Source organism: Abramis brama (genome assembly GCF_963993115.1).
Source record: "Abramis brama genome assembly, chromosome: 12".
Taxonomy (NCBI): domain Eukaryota; kingdom Metazoa; phylum Chordata; class Actinopteri; order Cypriniformes; family Leuciscidae; genus Abramis; species Abramis brama.
In genome coordinates, this window is record NC_139974.1 from 16,840,664 (window position 1) to 16,861,479 (window position 20,816).

General features: G+C 41.3%; 1 protein-coding gene and 1 long non-coding RNA gene across 3 annotated transcripts; one reads left to right on the top strand and one right to left on the bottom strand.

Annotated features, from left to right (window-relative positions):
- Nucleotides 1-631: 631 nt before the first annotated feature.
- LOC311094146 lies at nucleotides 632-20,272 on the bottom strand. Of its 2 annotated transcripts, XR_014608576.1 has the most exons (4): nucleotides 19,893-20,272; nucleotides 3,222-3,288; nucleotides 897-952; nucleotides 632-771 (listed from the first exon to the last, which is right to left on the bottom strand). It is a non-coding gene; the product is annotated as an uncharacterized lncRNA (long non-coding RNA). The 2 variants fall into 2 exon arrangements; XR_014608577.1 differs by lacking the exon at nucleotides 19,893-20,272 and having other exon boundaries at nucleotides 3,222-4,001.
- lye (lymphocyte antigen-6, epidermis) lies at nucleotides 4,762-16,431 on the top strand. Its single transcript, XM_084131919.1, has 3 exons — nucleotides 4,762-5,076; nucleotides 6,564-6,674; nucleotides 15,552-16,431. The coding sequence occupies exons 1-3, from the start codon at nucleotides 5,022-5,024 to the stop codon at nucleotides 15,764-15,766; spliced, it is 381 nt and encodes a 126-aa protein (XP_083988045.1). The 5' UTR covers nucleotides 4,762-5,021; the 3' UTR covers nucleotides 15,767-16,431.
- Nucleotides 20,273-20,816: the final 544 nt, after the last annotated feature.

The following is a 20,816-nucleotide window of genomic DNA, read 5'->3' on the forward strand; positions in this document are numbered from 1 at the left end:
ATGAATTGCATTGCTATCCCACCCCAAAACATACAATAATGACAACGATAAATGCTGACCAATACTTAATTATATTACTTTTTACTGAAAATGATATAATTCAATAAAACAAACAAATTGTAATGTATGTCATATGACATAGCTATGCATGATTGAATACACTCTAGATGTGTATATAATGAACATATCTACAATTAAATAAAACATTAATTAAATAATTATATTTTATTTACTGACAACAATGAGAAATATTAATAAATTAGTAAAAGAATGAATGAAAGTCACCATCACACAATAAACAAATGCATAAGTCAACACATGAAACAAAGCTTTATTCAAACTACAATCATGCATGTAGGCTACAGGCGCTGAACCCCACATCCTTCTGCCATCTCAACACAGCGGTTCCCATTCTGCGGCTTTATTCTGATGACTCAGCTGACCGCCAGAGGTGAGCCGTTCCCTCGTGCCGGAGGTTGTTGCATGATGTGTTGTGCTTCACAATCTGAGGCAATAAGAGCAGGTGGAGTGATGGAGGGTCTCATCCATGGCACCGTTTCCAGGATTCAGCTCTGGGCTCCTCATCCTCAGTGCTCACACCAGCCTGCTGACATTTCAGATCCTACAAAATGCACAAACATAACACAAAAGCAGTAATTTTAACCGCACAATGTCATTTGATTTCAGTATTATTTAGAAGACAAAAACGTTTTTTTTTCCACAAATGCCGCCATCATCTTTCCTTGCAGGTCCTGCTCCACCACAAAAGATCTGCAGCAAATGCACAGAAATCAAGAATCAAAAAGGTGCTGTAATAGCTCTGTTTGAAATTACAATAATTAAAATAAACTACAACTTAAGATTTAAATAGTTATTCATTTCTGTAGTATACTCACTCAAAGCCTTCATGAGCCACTCTCCACCAGATAAACACACATCTGTTCATCTGACCCTGTAACATCCAGACAAGATCCACGTTACCCCTGTGATTTATGAACTCAACACTACATTTAGGGGAGAGGGGGGTAAAATGAGCCAGTGGGTAAGTTGACCCACCCCCTGTTTCTAGGCAACTATGCACATTTGGTGTCATGGGACCATACATTTTGAAGGACTCCATCATTTATATATTGCTGTGAAGAGGAGAAGCACATGGGACAAGAAGGAAGAGTCTTTTCCACAAAAACACCTTTTTTGCTTGTTAAAGTAAATTTTCTGCATTTCAGGTATATTAGCCGTTTTGTCAAAGCAAATTGATCTAGGTCTAAAGTTGTGTATGGTACATGTTGGTGATTTGTCAACATTTAAAACCATGTGAATCATTAAGCTAAAGGTTATCCTGAATTGCTAAGCTAGGCCGTTTTTACCAAAATGGTGACTATGGGGCAAAGTGAGCCAGATGATGTGGGGTAAATTGAACCAGTGGTTCAACCTTTTTGAAATGAAGAAAATCGACTGAAATGTGTTGAAATACAATGTCTTTGTATAAGTCTCAACTCAACTTTTATTTATAAAGCACTTTCAAAACCATTAGAATGGACCAAAGTGCTGTCCATAAGTAGGCTAATCAATAACTCTAAAATACAGACATTAAGTTACATTAAAACAAAACACAAAGGAATCAAACAACAAATCACTCACAGTTCTCAGACCTAATCAAACACCAAAGACATAAGCAACATATTAAACTGCAATTAACATTTATACGCCCTAATATTTCATAAAAACGATACAGTCGGCCGAAATATGAAAGACAATATTTTGTTGACTAGTTTTGGATAAATTATAAACTTTTTTAAAATAGACTACTGCCACATCAAATAAGCTTTTGTTTAGCAATTTCTGCTCGTATGTTATATATATATATATATATATATGCACAGTATTATTATTTTTTTGTCAAAATAAAGTCATCAACTAAGATGTTACTATAGTATTTGTTCCAATGTAGGCTATATTCAAATAAATGAATACATATAGTAAAATGTAGGCCTATAATTTATTTTTTACAAAGAAAGTACACTTGAAATATTGTTGAAATTGTAATTGTTGTTGTAATTGTAATCTTTTTAATAAAATAGCAAAACATATATTTACAAGGTAGATGTAAGCAAAATCTTAAAAGGTCAATATAAGCCTTCTCTTTAAATTATTTGTATTGTGCTTTATATTAGTGACATATTTGGGGAGAAGATTTTGTTTTTTTTAATAACCACGCATAAACATTATTCTCTCAAAAATACAAACATGTACATACATGTTGCTCACATATTATGGTAGCCCTGTTTTGTGCTAAATAGTGCATTTACACCTTTGCCATTAATATGTGTATAAGCAACTGAAAAAAGCACAAATGTCAGGGCATTTCAAAACATCCCAAGGGCCCCAAAAACACCTCAGACCCCAGAGGGTTAACATTGTTTAGAAAGGTATGTGTGTTATTATATTATTATTTTAAAGAGGCAAGTTTTTTTATTATTATGCTTGCATAAAAAAGTGAAAGATAGGATGGTCAATTTACCCCCAGATGGCTCAATTTACCCACTGACTGGGATCAACTTACCCCCTAGCCTGGGGTAAGTTGAGTCACATGAACACTTTTTTTTCTGAGGTCATATTTCCAAGGCTCTTTGTCATAGGTGCATTTTTTTAATTTTCAGTTTATAGGCAACATCCCAAATTAACAGTGGATGTCTTCACTGTACTTCTGTCTCAATTTCCCTTGACTTGAGATCCACATAAGTAAAAACTGGCTGATCTTACCCCACTCTCCCCTACATGTTGAGGTTGTTTTAACTTTTTATCCAACATAAATGTTCCTCAATTTATCAACTACTAATGGACAAATAAAAAAGATAACTTGTTTAACGTTAGTTACTTTATAGATTTGTTCTACATAATAGCACACATTCATCACTCAGATGTCTATTTCATGTTGTGATATTTCAAGATTTTCCTGTCAGATGTAAATAGACATTTAAAATAAGCGTCTTTAAGATGTATATGGTTTATGTAAATCCACTTTAGAGACGTAACCTACGTGTCTTTACTGGAGCTCCCCTGTTAGCTAACGTTATAGGCTACATAATAAAACGTGTTTTTACAGCAAAATCACAACTATACTTTACTGTGTAACGTCTTTACACCTTCAACAATTCAACAGTTTACTCTACAGTAGTTCAACACATGCAATTTTAACAAAAGGAACTGTGTTTACTCACATTTGAAAGCACCCGCGTCGCCGATCTCTGCGATGTTTGATAATGACGTATCCTCTCGCGTGGCCTCCTAGGATAGAAGAGTATCCATCGGTTGAGCACTCGAAAATCTGGCCGGAAGCAGTAAGCCATCCGGGAACTTCTCGCCTACTCTTTTATGAATACTGATGTTTCGAACGTATAGGCTACTGCTTCCTTCACGTACTGTTTTCGCCTACTATAGTAGGAAAGTAGGCATATTCGAACGCACTTAAGTCCGAATCTCGCGATAATTAGTACGTCACCCAGGTAATTCTCGCCTACTCTTTTGGATTCGTATATACTTTTTCGCTCGCCTACTCTTTTTCCCATACTAAATAGTAGGGAAGTATGCGGTTTGGAACGCAGCACCTGAGAACATGTTTATGATGTTTTATTAACAAAGTTCGGGAGGAGCATGTTCAAATAATCTGATCCAATTATCACATCATTCCAACCAGCTGTCAACAATCAGTAATCAACATGTCTATCCAATCAGCATGAGTGGAGACCTACATATACTCATTTGACTCACCAATGTTCGTCTACAGTTTTTCAGCATCCCTCCCTTAATGCTACCTTAATCGCCTCCACATTTAAGCATTTTCTATTTACTGTTCCACTGTCTCGCTTATCTACTATTCGCCTTTCACAATCTGCTGAAGCTCCTTTGGAACCTGTTCCTTTCCAGCGCTTGTTTGACGTGTGTTGTTTTCGTAAAGAGATGGTTCTACGTCTTAAAGGGATACTCCACCGTTTTTTCATATTAAACTATGTTATTCCCTTAACTAAGACGAGTTGATACATACCTATCTCGTCTCAGTGCGTGCACTCAATCGCTCTGTCTTGCGGCGAAACTTTGTTAGCATTTAGCTTAGCCCAGTTCATTCAATATGGGCCAAGTAGAGAAGCTACCAAACACCTCCACGTTTTCCCTATTTAAATACAGTTACTCGCGTAGTGTAACTCGACCTAGGACGGTGACACAAAACAAAACGTTGCGCTTTTCTAAGCGTGTAAAATGGATAACTATATTGTATGGCGGAATACCATAGCAAGTGCTTGTAAGCACTTCGACTTGGCGCAGTAATATCTTCACTCGTGAAAAATCCTCTCACCGGCCCCCGCTCCCTCTAGTGAAGATATTACTGCGCCATATTACTGCGATATTACTCACTATTCCGCCATACAATATAGTTATCCATTTTACACGCTTAGAAAAGCGCAACGTTTTGTTTTGTGTCACCGTCCTAGGTCGAGTTACACTACGCGAGTAACTGTATTTAAATAGGGAAAACGTGGAGGTGTTTGGTAGCTTCTCTGCTTGGCCCATATTGAATGAACTGGGCTAAGCTAAGTGCTAACAAAGTTTCGCCGTAAGACAGAGCGATTTGAGTGCACGCACTGAGACGAGAGAGGTATGTATCAACTCGTCTTAGTTAAGGGAATAACATAGTTTAATATGAAAAAACGGTGGAGTATCCCTTTAAAAAAAAAAGCATGAAAAAAAAGTGTGTGTGTGTTTCAGTAACCAGTCATCTCTCAACTCCCCAAACCAGAATATTCTGCTCATTCTTCACATTCAAATGCTTCTTTTCACCTGCACTAATCATTCATTCCTCTGTCAAAAACTCCACCCTCATTTTCTTGACCATATATCTAGATGTGTTCAAACAAGCCATCTAGTATGCTGCTGTCCAAAGACCCGTTCACCTCAGAAGAACCATCTGAAGATCTTCTCTCCTTTTACAATTCAGTTTGCTCTCTGCTTTTCGCATTGTCGGCATGATGAACAGAATTGTGCTTGGAGTCATTGCAGTGATTGGATTCTTCACTCTAAGTGAGTCTAAATTTGATTAGGGCCTTGGTCTTTTTTTAATTAGATGCAGGTAGGGGGAAATGAAGCAATCCATCAGGTCAACAATTTGTAAAAACAAAATTGTTTTTATATTTTAATTTATATTACATTGGTCAATTCATGTCTTTAAACTCAATTGATACACTACCAGTCAAAAGTTTTGGATCGGTCTCTTCTGCTCTCTAAGGCTGCATTTATTTGATTAAAAAATAAATAAAAAATAAAACAGTAATATTGTTAAATATTATGACAATTTAAAAATAACTGTTTTCTATTTTAAAATGTAATTTATTCCTGTGACCAAATCTTAATTTTCAGCATCATTACTCTAGTCTTCAGTGTCACATGATCCTTCAGAAATCATATGCGGATTTAATGCTCAAGAAACATTTCTCATTATTATCAATGTTGAAAACAGTTATTTACATTTTTATTTCAGGATTCTTTGATGAATAGAAAGTTCAAAAGAACAGCATTTATTTGAATAGAAAGCTTTTGTAAAAAAGAGTAATGAAAATGAAAATTCGGCTTTGATCAAAGGAATAAATTACTTAACTATATATTCACATAATATTCATAATAATAATAATAATAATAATAATAATTATCAATATTACTATTATTATTATTATTTAATCAAATAAATGCAGCCTTGGTGAGTAGAGGAGACTTCTTTTAAAAACATTAAAAATCTTAACGATCCAAAACTTTTGACTGGTAGTGTAGCTTAATATGGATTATTTAAATAGTGACTGGTAACTAAAGGACCTCTGGGTAACCAGCAACACACAACTCTTCATGTGTAGGCTATTCTATATGAATAACAGCTTAATTATACCAATAAAAAAAATTAGATCATTAAACGTCAGCGAAGTTACGCAGTCCGTGAGGGACAGATCGTTAAATGCGGGCCCTTGTGATAATTACAGTATGTGGGGCAAAAAAAAAAATCAAAAAAAAAATGTTCGCCTATCAGCCATTCTTTGTTTTCAAGTAGCAGGGAATTCACATGGAAGGTAGCAACTCTGTTGTCATTATGTTAAGCCCGCCCACCGACTCTACACATGATGTGATTGGCCTTGACTACAGTTTGGTTTTTCCAGCTGGAAAGCCAATGGAGAGTTGCTAGACCACCCTGGCTACAAAATAAAATTTGCTGCCGCTAGGGTGCGTCTAGGTTCTAGGCTAGTTTTCTTGGTCTATAAAGGAATATAATGTAGGCTTCTATCATTCTACAATGTGGAATGCCTTGTATAAAAAAAATTATAAAAAAAATCTTTGTCATTTTTATATATAGTTCTAGATTACACAAAAACAGTGTACACTTAAACATTCTAAATGTAACTAAATGTATTCTAATACCAACTCTGATTTTAAATTAATTTACCCAGATAATTTTTAAGGGGATGTGTCCAAAAGTTTATAAGAATGTTCATCTCATTTCATATTCTCTATCTGTGTTTCTCCAGCTGAAGCCCTGACCTGTAATTCATGTCAAGTGGGCGTTCTGGGAAAATGTTTTTTTTATACCAAAGTGGATTGCACTACCTCCCAGACCAACTGCTTCACTGCAAAAGCAGGTCAGACAACACACACACACACACACACACAGAGAGAGAGAGAGAGAGAGAGAGAGAGAGAGAGAGAGAGAGAGAGAGAGAGAGAGAGAGAGAGAGAGAGAGATTTGCTAAACCCTAACCTTAAACTGCACACAAATCAGTTTATATTAGTGGGCTACTGTAGTAAATATGTATTACTCTTTTGTATAGCTAAGGACCACTTCAAATGCCCTCATATGTCAGCTTTAACATGTTTCATTATATTTGCAACAATGGAAACAAAAAATACTGTATATATTTATCAATTTTAACCCTAAAACAGGCAACGTGACTCACGAGTCACATAGTTTTTATTGTCTTTTTTGGGGCATAAGAATAATTTCTTCATGAAATCCTTTTATCATTTATCACAGCCTGTCTGTCTTGAGTATGCTGGTCACATGATTTGCTTCAATTTTTGTGTGATAAATTAGTCAGCCTGACCTAAATCCAACATGGCTACTGGTGGTGCAGGACATTCAGATTTTGAGGAAAGTAAATAAATATTAAACTTACTTATCTTCTGGAAAAATAATAATAATACTGCTAATATTAATTGTGAACATTGTCTTAAGGTGCTGAAGAAGAAAATTAATTAATATGTTGTTCATGTTGTTATTTAGCACGTTTTGAAATATATGTGACTCCTGAGTCACGTTGCCTGTTTAGGGTATAAAAAAGGGATTAACCCTAATTTTGACCATCTTTGTATTTTGAGTTTTTAATTCACTATATTACAATTAAATCCTAATCTAATAATGACAAACTATATATCGTTGGAAAGGTCTAAGACTCCTAAATAGATATTATAGCACTGTTTTTTTTGTTACAAATTATGTAGGAACAGTAATAGATGAATTTATGACAAGAGTGCACCTCAAAAAATTTACATCATAACAGGAGTTCTGGCGTTTGTCACAAAAAGTCGATGCACACACTTTTAATAATTGAAACTTTGGTTCTCTTACGAGAGGTTCTCTCGTATTGCGTAAGTTGCTTACGCTACGGGAAAGTCTTCTTTCTTCGAGATCTGAAGCCAAAAATTATCCTTAATTTTGTATTCATTGTCAACGCAGTGCGGCAGCCGGCAGACCAAGGCAGGCTGTATAAGCGTGCTCATTGGCTGCTCGGCGGCAACTGCTTAAGCCTATCAGTGAGCCTTGTGAAACATGGCCTCCAATGAGGGCGCTTCGCGCCCTCCACACCCCTCTAACCGTCAAGATGGGTGTGGCCAGAGTGTATATAACGAAGGCTCACAGGCTGAATATCTGATTTTCTTGTCTTCAGCGAAGCTCTTCGCATCGCTGGATCTTGAGAGCCTTCGCCGTTGAAACCAGCGACCAAGCAAGCTTAGGACAGCGCCTGAAGAAGCCGGCCGCCTTCACCGCCTTCAGCCATCCGTGCCTGCTACGCTATCCGGCGGCGTATCCTTTTCTATTGCTGTGTGTGTTCGCCCTGCGACACACGCTTTCTCTCACTCTAAAAGAGCACGGGGCGTTTTTCTCAAAATGCCCTGTTTTTCCTGCGGCTCGTGCCGCGCCCCGCTCAGCAACGGAGACCGCCACCTCATCTGCGCTCTCTGCCTGGGCCGCGAGCACGCCGCCACCGCACTCTCTACGGGCGGCTGCCCTGAGTGCGAGGAACTTTCAATGTCGACCCTGCGGGCTCGACTTGAAGTTTTTAATCAAGATGTCGCTCCGCCCGTCCCTGCTGGGCCGCGCAAGAAAAAGTGCCGCTCACAGCGACCACCGGAGACCGACGAGGCGCTTAGAAGCTCGCCGGAACCTCTCCCTCGAGCTTCTCTCTCGCCTTCCCCGCCCCCCCTCCCGGCCGCGCAGCCGCCGGCTACCGCCCGCGCCGCCGCCGCTTCAGGGGATGAGGCGGATGAGTTTGATGAGCGCGCTGACAGCTGTTCCATCCTGGCCTCTGACAGCGAGGAATGGTCTACTGCCTCCTCTTCAGTCCAGGATTCGGGCCGTACTCGAGCGGGCGAGGACGCGGAGCTTTTACGCCTCCTCACGCGGGCTGTTGAACAGCTGGGCCTTGATTGGTCTCCTCCTAAGGAGCCAGCACCGAACAGGCTCGACGGCTGCTTCCTGCATCACCGCCGCCGACAGCCAGTGTCCAGAACCGCGCCCTTCCTGCCTGAGCTTCACAGCGAGCTCTCTAAATCGTGGAATGCTCCATTCTCCGCGAGAGTTTCTTCACACGCCTCATCGACGCTCTCACAGGTTGACGGCGCCGCTGAGAAGGGGTACAATGCTATCCCCCCGTGGAAGAGGCGGTCGCAGCGCACCTTTGCCCGCCCTCTGGTTGGCGCTCAAAGGCTGCCCTCCCGTCTAAGGCTTGCAGGACCACATCAGCCCTCGTCGGCCGCGCTTTCACCGCCGCCGGACAGGCTGCATCTGCACTCCACTCTATGGCCGTACTGCAGATTCTCCAAGCTAACCTCCTCCGTGATCTGGACGAGAAGGGTTTGGAGTCTGCTTCCATCACGGATGTAAGAAGCGCGACGGACCTTTCCCTTCGCGCCACGAAATCCGCTGCCCAGGCTGTTGGACGGTGCATGGCCTCTCTGACTGTTACAGAGAGCTGAGCGCGCGGTGTTCCTTAACGCCCTCTCCCCCACCGGCCTGTTTGGCCCAGCGGTAAACGGGATCGTGGACCGCTTCTCGGAGGTTCAGAAGACCACGCAGGCGATGAATCTTTTTCTGCCTCGGCGCTCTAGCTCTGCCGCACGCCGTCCTCGTGACCAGCCTGCGCAAAGCTCCACCCAGCGCCCAGCTCGACCTCCGTCCTTGCAGTGACGACAGGGCAGCCATCCTCGTTCTCGCTCGACCAGCCGAAACAGACTGCCTCCTTCCCGGGGACCCCGGCAGAGGATTGCGGTAAAGCCTGAGCCTGCAAAGACCTCCTAGCCTGAGGAAAGAAGCGACGATTGTGTCCCGCCGCGGCCGGACCATCGTCAAAGCTTCATGCCCTGTCAGTCCCCGCAGCCAACGAGCCGGTGAATCCACCCTCTCGCCTGCACACAACCGCCGTTTTCACGGCGACCCAGAGAAATCTCAAAAAGAGCATTATGTCTGGTTGCACGGCTCGCGCCGTATGTGTTTCAAATGCAGTAAACGTGCCCACTTCTCTGTGTTCACCTCTGCACACAAGCACTATAAATCCTGTGTCTCTCACAGAGCCCGCTCTCATAAAGCAGGCAGAAGCCGCTCGAGTGTTAAAAGTAGGTCACGTGTCCACCTCGCTGTGCCCACACCTACTCACTGCCCGCTCTGTTACACATCCCCTCACGACCGGTCATGTTTTAGAAACAGATGCTGTGCCCGCTCCCACACGCTCACACATTCTTTCGAACATTTCGCCCCCGACGCCGCTATCACGCGTCATGCCTCACACTGTATGTTCCCCGTCCAAAGCTACCGGGACGCTGTGTGTGAAACGGCCAGTTATCTCTGCGTGTGACCCGCCGTATCTAAGCACCGAGAGCGCGCGCGCCGCGCCCGCCCCTCCGTTTCGAGCTCTCGAGCCCGCGATGAGCGGCGATCAGAGCCCGGAGGCCATTCTGCCCCTGGCTGCACACGCGAAAGCGTGGGAAGCTATTCCAGGCGCGTCAGAATGGGTGCTGAGCACAGTAAAACAGGGCTATACTCTGCAGTTCGCTCGCCGCCCTCCGCGCTTTCAAGCGTGTACCAAGACCAGAGTGAATGGGGAAGTAGCACATCTACTTCGAGCAGAAATAGCTACACTTCTGTGCAAAGGGGCTATAGAACCGGTTTCCCCTTCTATGAGCGAGTCAGGCTTTTACAGCCGTTATTTCCTCGTTCCCAAGAAGGACAGAGCTCTCAGACCAATTTTGGATCTGAGATTTTGAACAAAACTCTTATGAGAAGACCGTTCAAAATGCTCACAACCAGGCAAATTCTCACGCAAATTCGCCCGAGGGACTGGTTTATATCTCTCGATCTAAAAGACGCGTACTTTCAGATCCAGATAATACCCCGTCACAGGCCATTCTTGAGATTCGCCTTCGACGGTCAGGTATATCAGTACACCGTCCTGCCTTTCGGCCTGTCGCTGGCACCCCGTACATTTACGAAGTGCATGGACACGGCTCTCGCTCCCCTGAGGGGTCGGGGAATGCGAATTCTGAACTACTTGGACGATTGGCTGATTCTAGCACAGTCAGAGGCCGAACTCATCGCCCACAGAACAGTGCTTCTAAGCCACCTGGACAGCCTGGGGCTCACGGTCAACTGGACCAAGAGCTCATTAGTGCCCAGTCAATCAACCTCTTTTCTGGGTTTGGATCTGGACACTGTGGCAATGACGGCCCGCCTGTCGACACAGCGCGCGCTCTGCATTCGACGCCTGGCCGCGTCTTTCCAGCCGGGCAGCACCGCACCTCTCAAGACATTTCAGAGGATGCTGGGTTGTATGGCTTCAGCTGCAGCAGTGCTTCAGCTGGGTCTGTTACGTATGCGCCTGCTACAACGCTGGCTGAATGCCCGAGTGCCTCACAGAGCCTGGGCTTCCGGCGGCATTCGAATCAGAGTGACTCAGAGCTGCGTTTCAGCACTGAAGCCCTGGTTAGCGGCCGACTGGTACCAGCGGGGAGTGACAATGGGAGCCATCTCGCACCGCAAAGTTATCTCGACGGACGCTTCCACCTCAGGTTGGGGCGCTCTTTTCGAGGGCAAACCGGTCTTTGGCCTGTGGTCAGACCAGGAGAAATGCCTCCACATAAACTGTTTGGAGATGATATCGGTCGAGAACGCGCTCAAGCGCTTCCTCCCATTTATACGGGATCACCATGTGCTAGTCCGCTCGGACAACATGTCAGTGGTATCCTATGTGAACCGACAGGGCGGCGTCAGATCCAGAAACCTGTGCAAGCTGACAGAACGCCTTCTCGTGTGGGCTCACCGCTCGTTGCGCTCGCTGAGAGCCGCACACGTGCCGGGCCACCTGAATGTCGGTCCAGACAGACTGTCCAGAGACATCATTCCCCCGGGAGAATGGTCCCTGCACCCCCAGACAGTCCAGTTTCTCTGGCGCCTATTCGGCAGAGCGGAGGTCGATCTCTTCGCGTCGAGAGACAACGCTCACTGCCCGAAATTTTTCTCGAAAAGCGAGGATGCGCTGTCCCAGACATGGCCCAGCCTCCCGCTGTACGCTTTTCCCCCGATCTCCCTGTTACCACAGGTCATTGCGAGGATCAGGGAAACGCACCACCCAGTGCTTCTTATAGCCCCGCGTTGGGAGAACCAAACCTGGTACCCAGAGCTGGTGAGGCTGTCGCACTCATCCCCATGGCCGATCCCGGTGAGAAAGGATCTCCTCTCTCAAGCCGGTGGATCGATCTGGCATCCCCATCCAGAACGATGGTCTCTGCATGCATGGGTAATCAACGGATACCCGTTGACCTGCCAGAAGGGGTTGTGAACACGATCACGCAGTCTAGAGCCCCCTCCACGAGACGGCTCTACGCGTCTAAGTGGTCGGTGTTTTCTAAATGGTGCGCTACTAAGAGCTTAGATCCACGTGCATGTGGGGTCCCACGGGTGCTCTCCTTCCTACAAGAGCTGTTGGACAAGGGCAGGTCCCCTTCCACGCTCAAAGTGTATGTACTTATTGCAGCGTTCGCTGAGACGACGCGCGGCCAGACATTAGGAAGGAACGAGCTTATTATCCGCTTCCTCAGAGGAGCCAGGCGGATGAATCCCCCGCGGCCCCCCTCGGTTCCTATTTGGGATCTGTCCTTGGTCCTGGAGGCCCTGAAGGCTTTTCCCTTTGAACCGCTTGAATCTGTGGATTTAAAGTACCTGTCTCTCAAAACCGTTTTTCTGATAGCTCTGTCTTCAGTAAAACGCGTGGGGGATTTGCACGCGCTATCTGTTAGCCCTGCATGTCTTGAGTTCGGACCGAACGACTCGAAAGTCATTCTCAGACCAAGACATGGTTACATCCCCAAAGCGATTGGAACCCCTTTTAGGGCACAAATTATTTCCCTTTCGGCTCTGCCAGCATCCGATAATGGGGACAGTGATAACCTCCTATGCCCTGTCAGGGCGCTGAGGGTTTACATCACGTGCTCCGCCGCTTTCAGGCGTTCCGAGCAGCTCTTTGTTTCCTTCGGCGGGCGCACCAAGGGTCTCGCCACCTCGAAACAGAGCCTGTCCAGGTGGATAGTGGACGCGATTGCAGCAGCTTATGCCTCCAAACACCTGCAGTGCCCTCTGGGTATCAGAGCCCACTCTACTAGAAGCATGGCCTCTTCGTGGGCATGGTCCAGTGGAATTTCTATCCACGATATTTGTATGGCGGCGGGCTGGGCCTCCCCATCGACATTCGTGAGGTTTTATAACCTGGAAGTTCCCGCCTTACAGGCTAAATTGCTGTCAGTATAAGTGACATGTATGCTCTGCCCAGTCGCTCATGTGCAGACTACGTTCGCATGCTGACGACATTTCTGGTATGTTACTTAGGGTGAAGTGTTTTATACTCAGACCGGCTGGTCCGCTCTGTTTCTCATTCCCCGTTACGCGCTGTTTACCGGTGCTGGCCCGCGCTGCTGGCCGCCCGTCTTCCACTCTGCTGCGCGGGGGGTTATTCTCTTCGTAAAGACCGATGATGTCGCTCTTTTCTTCCCCTAATGTGTGCTTATGTACTGTGTGGGCTCGCTCTGCCGGCCCCACTGTTTTGCACTGATATATACTTATAGACCGGCCACGCCGCTCTGTTTTATACACTGAGTGAAGTGCTTTGTACTGTGTTGGCCCGTCTCTCCGACCGGCCACCTGTTCCAGCAGAATGTTTTCCCCGGTCTCCCTGGGTTTCAAGTGCTGGATGCTCGGCGCGCACGGCGTTGACAAGGGGTTCCCGTAGCGTAAGCAACTTACGCAATACGAGAGAACCTCTTGTAAGAGAACGTACTCGGTTACCTAATGTAACCTCGGTTCTCTCTAGAAGAGGGAACGAGTATTGCGTAACCTGCCGTGTCGCGCCACGAGCTTTTGCGCTTCAGACCACGAAAACCAGATATTCAGCCTGTGAGCCTTCGTTATATACACTCTGGCCACACCCATCTTGACTGTTAGTTTCACGAGGCTCACTGATAGGCTTAAGCAGTTGCCGCCGAGCAGCCAATGAGCACGCTTATACAGCCTGCCTTGGTCTGCCGGCTGCCGCACTGCGTTGACAATGAATACAAAATTAAGGATAATTTTTGGCTTCAGATCTCGAAGAAAGAAGACTTTCCCGTAGCGTAAGCAACTTACGCAATACTCGTTCCCTCTTCTAGAGAGAACCGAGGTTACATTAGGTAACCGAGTACGTTTTCATGCTAAAAGTTCATAATAAAACATATAAACTAGTATTTGTCAATAAAAAAATTATAAAATAATATTATCCTCTAAAAAGTATAATATATATATATATATTATCCTCTAAAATATAATATTATCTTTTATATTGCCTTTTTTATTACATCACATATTTTATCATAAATTAGGTATCATTTGAAAGTTTACAAACTCAGAATTCATCATGTGAAAACCGTTTTGAAATTGGACGTTATGTTACCATAGAAACGGTATTCTAAATTATTTTATCTGACTCCACCTCTTTTGGGCGTAATCATGTTTCATAATTTATGATCAAAACCTTTTCTAATATTGACAAAATATTGTCAGAAAGGTCTGAGTCTCAAGGTTCGATATTTTGTGACAGAAGTGATATTTGGACAGAAATGTATTAATTTGTTACGGCAGAATGCATACAATTAAATTCAATGCAATGTATGTCACCCGGTGGCTATTTCTGGTATTACGCCTAAACAAAATCTCATGGGAACTTCAAGTTTTGTGATATCATCTTCAAATTTGGAACAGAACTTGGTTAGATATATGGCTTTGATTTTATATCAATTTTAGAGTAAACAATATTTTGTAAAATATATATTTTATATAAAAGAATATTAAGTACAGTATATTTGATTTACTGTAAATTTAAACTTCTATAACTTTTTCATATTTTAATTGTTTTAAGTGCTTTCACTTCAGCAATAATCTGCTGAGTATCTTCTTTTAAACAAGACCAAGGTCTATACCCAAAAGCATTCTCGAATTACAACCATTTAAGTTTGAATAGTGCATTTTAATGTCCATTCTCAAAAAGGGGGTGACAGTTAAGGGGGTTAAAGTACCATTTTTTATATCCGATTTCAAAACAGTTTTCACAGGCTGAATCTTGAGTTTGTAAGCTTTTGAATGATATATAATTTGTCAACATTAGATCAGAAGAAGTATAGGATATAATTGTTTTAAAAATGCAGTGGCAAGTGGGCCAGTAACAGTTAACAGATTAATGACTTAATGACTTAATTAATGACTAATGACCTTTTTTTATACCCTAATCAGGCAACGTGACCTGGGAGTCACAACTCATAAAATCCAAAATATATCAAATATTTCAAAAATTCTTTTGGATATGTTTTACTTAAGTCCAGATGATATAAAAAATTACATGAAATGATTTTTTGCTTATCATTTTCTACTCTTGCCTTTTTAAGGGTTAATTGTAAATCATTTGTACAAAGGCAAAAGACATTTAAACAAATACTTTCCCAAACAAAGGCACAAACAAGGTTCAACTATTTTACATAAGCCAGGACTTTTAAATATGTAACAAATTGTTGAAGTTAAAGTAAAATTCTTTGGTTGATTTTTGCAAGTTTTTTTTTTTTTTTTTTTTTTTTGCAGTAGTATGAAAATAATCATAATCATAATAATAATAATAATAATAATAATCGTATGTTTCTTCTGGTGTTCTCTATGGGATATTACTTCACAGAGTTCAATGTGACTGGTTTTCTGAGCCTGTCCACGAGTGGCTGCGCATCTGATTGCAACAACACCAGTGGAAGCATCTTGGGTGCGGGATACACAGTGAACAAATTCTGCTGTGCTACAGATCTGTGCAATGGAGCAAGTGCTGTCCAGCTGTCCATGGCTGGAGCTCTCAGTACCGCCCTATTGGCTTCCATCTGGAGCAGTTACATGCTGTAGATGTAACACCTCCTTGTCTGTACCAGATTATGTTCACAATAACTTCTTAATCCAGAATCAATATAAATGTAATTTAGAATGCATAGATTCCATAACTTTCTGTAACTTTAATTGTTGTTTAACTCTGTTTACTTGTGATGCAGTGCAATGCACAATGATTTACATACATTTACATTTACATACATTGTAAAACACATAACATTTTCAACATTATTCTGAATAATGTTTTTGTTATTTTTAATGAAACCTGCATGCAATATTTGGAATGAGGTGATGACATATTTGAGCTGAATAATTTTGAGTTATAATTTTTCCATGTGACAACAGTGGTTCAACCTTAATGTTATGCAGCAAAGAGAGTAATTTGTGAAAAATAATGACTTTATTCAACAATCTCTTCTCTTCTACGTCATTTTCTTACGATGTTGACGTAGTGTAAAAAGTGAAGCGCTTACAGGTTCTACACTGTAAAATGTAACTGATGATTTCTTACTAATAAAATTAAGTGATTTTAAATAAGTTTGTTGACCTTACCTTAAGTAACGACAACTTTTTAGCACGGAAAGTTATTAAACTTAATAGATTCATTTATCCTCTACTTATAATAATGAGTACGGTGTTATGAAATTTTCGAGTGGTCATGCGCAGTTCTAGCTGTAGGTGGATTCAATTCCTCCTGAGGGGAGAAGCACATGGAAAGGTGAGTTTGTGCTTGTTTGTCGTTTTTTTTATTTCTGAATTGCTTAATATATATATATATATATATATATATAAAGCTTGTTTGTCGTTTTTTATTTTATTTTTGAATTGCTTAATATATATATATTAAGCAATTCAGAAATAAAATAAAAAACGACAAACAAGCGCCAACTCATACTGTGTGTATATATATATATATATATATATATATATATATATATATTCTATTTCACTTTTGTGAATAAAATCATTGTTCCCACATTGAAAATATTATTTGAACTAGAATGCATTTCCGGCGGAACTGCGAAGTGTGCTTGCTCGGGTGCGGTTCACTAACATTAGCAGGTAGTGGATAAGGGTGCGTTGAAGTTTGCTTGATCTGAGAATTTCAACAATAGTACTTTTTTCAAGATTGTGCAAAAAGGTGAAAAGTTATGTGCATTAAGAGACATGTCTGCAATGTAGACTAGTGCCAATGGCATTGTTTATGTGGCTTGGTTGTTGGTTTTGAAATAATTGGTTATGAATATACAGCAGAGAGTGGGAGTGTTTTGGGTGATGAAATAGTAGCCTATTGAAAAGAAGTTGACAGTCTTCATTTACTGTATCCAATAAGCAAATACAAAACTCACCCAGCTGTTCTGTACGGTGACCGGGAGGGGACATGTTCGGTTCACTTATTTTTGTCGTGGCCACAACATATAAAGTCGTGGCCACGAGATCATTTTGTTGAGGTAACGACATCATTATGTCGTGGCCACGCGATGCAAAGTCGTAGCCTCGAGATCATATGTTGAGGGAACGATATATTTTTCTTGTGGCCACGACTTCATATTTTGAGAGAACGACATCTATTTGTCGTGGCGACGAGTTATGTTGAGGGAGCCACAGCGACCAATACTGTAACCGTACCATAGACTGGGCTACAGCAGAGATGGAGATGACAGAACAAATAACATTTTACTTTAAATTAGGAATGTCATAAAAAGATATAGTGCGGTCTTTGGCATTCTTAAATTGGATGGGCTTTTTTGTCGCACTTTTGCACTGGCATGAAGTTGGTTTGACGTTGGACGTTCGATATTCGCATATTTAGGGACCGTCTCAAAATTACATGCGACATTGGCATAAACGTTTCTAACTTCAATAGCATTTGAAGACAATGGGCCCTATCTTGCACCCAGCGCAATTGACTTTGTACACTGACGCATGTATCATTCCTATTTTGCACCCGCGCAAAGCGCGCTTTTCCCTCCACAGAAGCACGTCGCTAAACTAGGGAATGAACTTGCGCTCCCTGGGCGGTTCAGCGCAAAAAAGGAGGCGTGTTCCGGCGCAAACGTTCCTTCATGCTATTTTGCAGGTTTAGAAAACAACTGCGCCTCTAACCAGGAAAAAATAGTTTAAAGTCAGTGGCGCGTTGCGCATGTTATTCATATGCTATTTTAAGGGCGCATGCTTGGCCATAATCAATGTAGCGTGTGCACAACGCGCATACACTTTGATTCTCTCATCTACACAGAAGCAGCAGTTTTCATTTTTGCAAATCATACATTATTATGATAGATAGATAGATAGATAGATAGATAGATAGATAGATAGATAGACTATTTATTATAAAAGCATACATCTAGCTTACACATTTACCCAAATTATCATACACCTTTTTAACCGAAGTTAATTTGGGTGGGTTTCTCCACATTTCGTCACGTCCCTGACGAGAGCGTTGCTCTCCTTGGCTGTGAACCGCTCCTGGCGCGCGTCTGGCAAATCCGCCGTTATAATAGGAATCCGCTTTAGAACAAAGCGCGTCTGCTCTTAAAGGGAATGTGAGATGACGCTCTGATTGGTTTATTTCACGTTACGCCCAAACCACACCTATGAATAATGAAGCTACTTCAGACCAACCCATTTTAGATTTGCGCCTGGCGCAAGAGTAATTTATCCCACTGGGAAAATAGCAACAGCCCCAAGACCCGCCCACAAAGTTACTTGCGCTTTGCGCTTTGACACTTGCGTTTCAGATCGTTAAAATAGGGCCCAATGATTTACAGTCATAAAACCAACTGTACATTGTTCACCCAGGTCTCATGTATGATGCACACCTTTTAGATTTTTGATATTTATGACAATAAACTGCTAAATCATATGCAAATATTGCTATGTATTTCACTACTGTCACATACCTGACACCTAGATGAACAATGTACAGTTGGTTTTATGACTGTAAGTCATTGTCTTCAAATGCTATTGAGCTTTAAATATGATCATATTCTGTATATGATCACATACAGTAGTGCAATACATAGCAATATTTGCATATGATTTAACAGTTTATTGTCATAAATATCAAAAATCTAAAAGGTGTGCATCATACCTGACACCTAGATGAACAATGTACAGTTGGTTTTATGACTGTAAGTCACTGTCTTCAAATGCTATTGAGCTTTAAATATTGTCATATTTTGTATATGATCCCATACAGTAGTGAAATACATATCATTATTTGCATATGATTTAGCAGTTTACTGTCATAAATATCAAAAATATTAAAGGTGTGCATCATACATGAGACCTATATGAACAATGTACAGTTGGTTTTATGGCTGTAAGTCATTGTCTTCAAATGCTATTGAGCTTTAAATATTGTCATATTCTGTATATGATCCCATACAGTAGTGAAATACATAGCAGTATTTGCCTATGATTTAGCAGTTTATTGTCATAAATATCAAAAATATCAAAGGTGTGCATCATTAGGGATGGGAATTGATAAGAATTTAACGATTCCGATTCCATTATCGATATTGCTTATCGATCCGATTCCTTATCGATTCTCTTATCGATTCTTATTGGGTGAGGGAATAAGTACAAATTTGTTTGTATTAACTCGCTTTAATATCTGATCAGAAGACACAGCACAGAGTATACACAAATTATGTGTAGCAACCTCAGAACAAACCTAAAAGTAGGTGAGCTACTTCTCAAAGTAAAGTCCAGGGACCTATAGCCTAGGGCAGTGTTTCTCAACCTGTGTGCCTTGAAAGATTATCAAGAAGAGTGCCTTAGGATTAGGAAATTGACAATTTTCACATTCATTGGTCCGGACAAAAAAATAAATAAAACTGCCATTTATGTGCCATAAAAACTAAAAACACAGACTGAAAACAGTTTAGGAAGAGCTTGTGTCTTTTGGAATATTAACAGTGCTCATTTGGATTAGGCTATTGAGTTACTAAAACAATCTTTGTCAAATAATACACAGGTTTTCTTCACATTTTGAACGTTTTTGTTTCCATTTGTTTAATTTCAAGATCTGATGTGAATTATCCATTGTTGTTTTTACAGCTACAAAGCTGGGAGCACTAAATGATATTCAGTCACATTATACACGCTTTTAACATTAAATAAAGCACAAAAATAGTACCTGATATTATCATAGCCACACTTTGAGATTGTTGTTCCAGCGCGACGTCGCAGTAAAATAGGATTCGTTTCAAATAGAATCGTCGCGTGTCGCGGCTGGTTAAACTTTGATTAACATGGAAAATTATACTTTTTATCGCGTGTCGCGCAGTCGCGTCGCATGTAGTTAGGACGCGGTCAGAGCGCTTCTGCCTCGATGCCATGTTTGCTCATAGTGTTTGCTACGTTCTGAACCAAAACAACGCAGCACGTGTGTGACGTCGTGTCACATTTGAACGAGCGGAACCGATAAGCGGAATCGTTAAGCAGGCATACTAACGGTTCCAAGGAATCGATTCACTGGGCACCGGTTCTGAAGAAGAACCGGTTCTCGGTTCCCATCCCTATGCATCATACATGAGACCTATATGCCCTAGTGAAAAAAAGTATACTTTATTGTATTTGTAATATATTCCCTGTTTTAATATTGCAAATATACTAATAAAAAATGTACTATTTTTAAATATACAAAAAGTATATTAGCAGCATACTTTTGACTATTTTCACAATACAATTTTTAACACACTTTAAAATAATTGTAATTTAGTATATTTTCTAAAAAAATATATTTTACAAAAATATACTTGAAGTGAAAGTTGTTTATTTTTTATAAGTATATTTATTTGCACTTTTCTTAAATATATTTTATGAATATTTTTTAACTATGTGCTGAAAATTATCATTGTAACAATGCATTGAAAGTATACTTTCAAAGTACATTATTAAATAACCTGAAGTTGTAGTATACTTTGTTAAATTATGGAATTTTTTAAATGTATTTCTTCATGCTTGCAATTCACTTAATTGCTACTTTCAGAAAGTAATAAAACATATAAATGCGTTGAAAGGCCATTTAAAACATTTTTTAATCGGAATTCAAAATTGT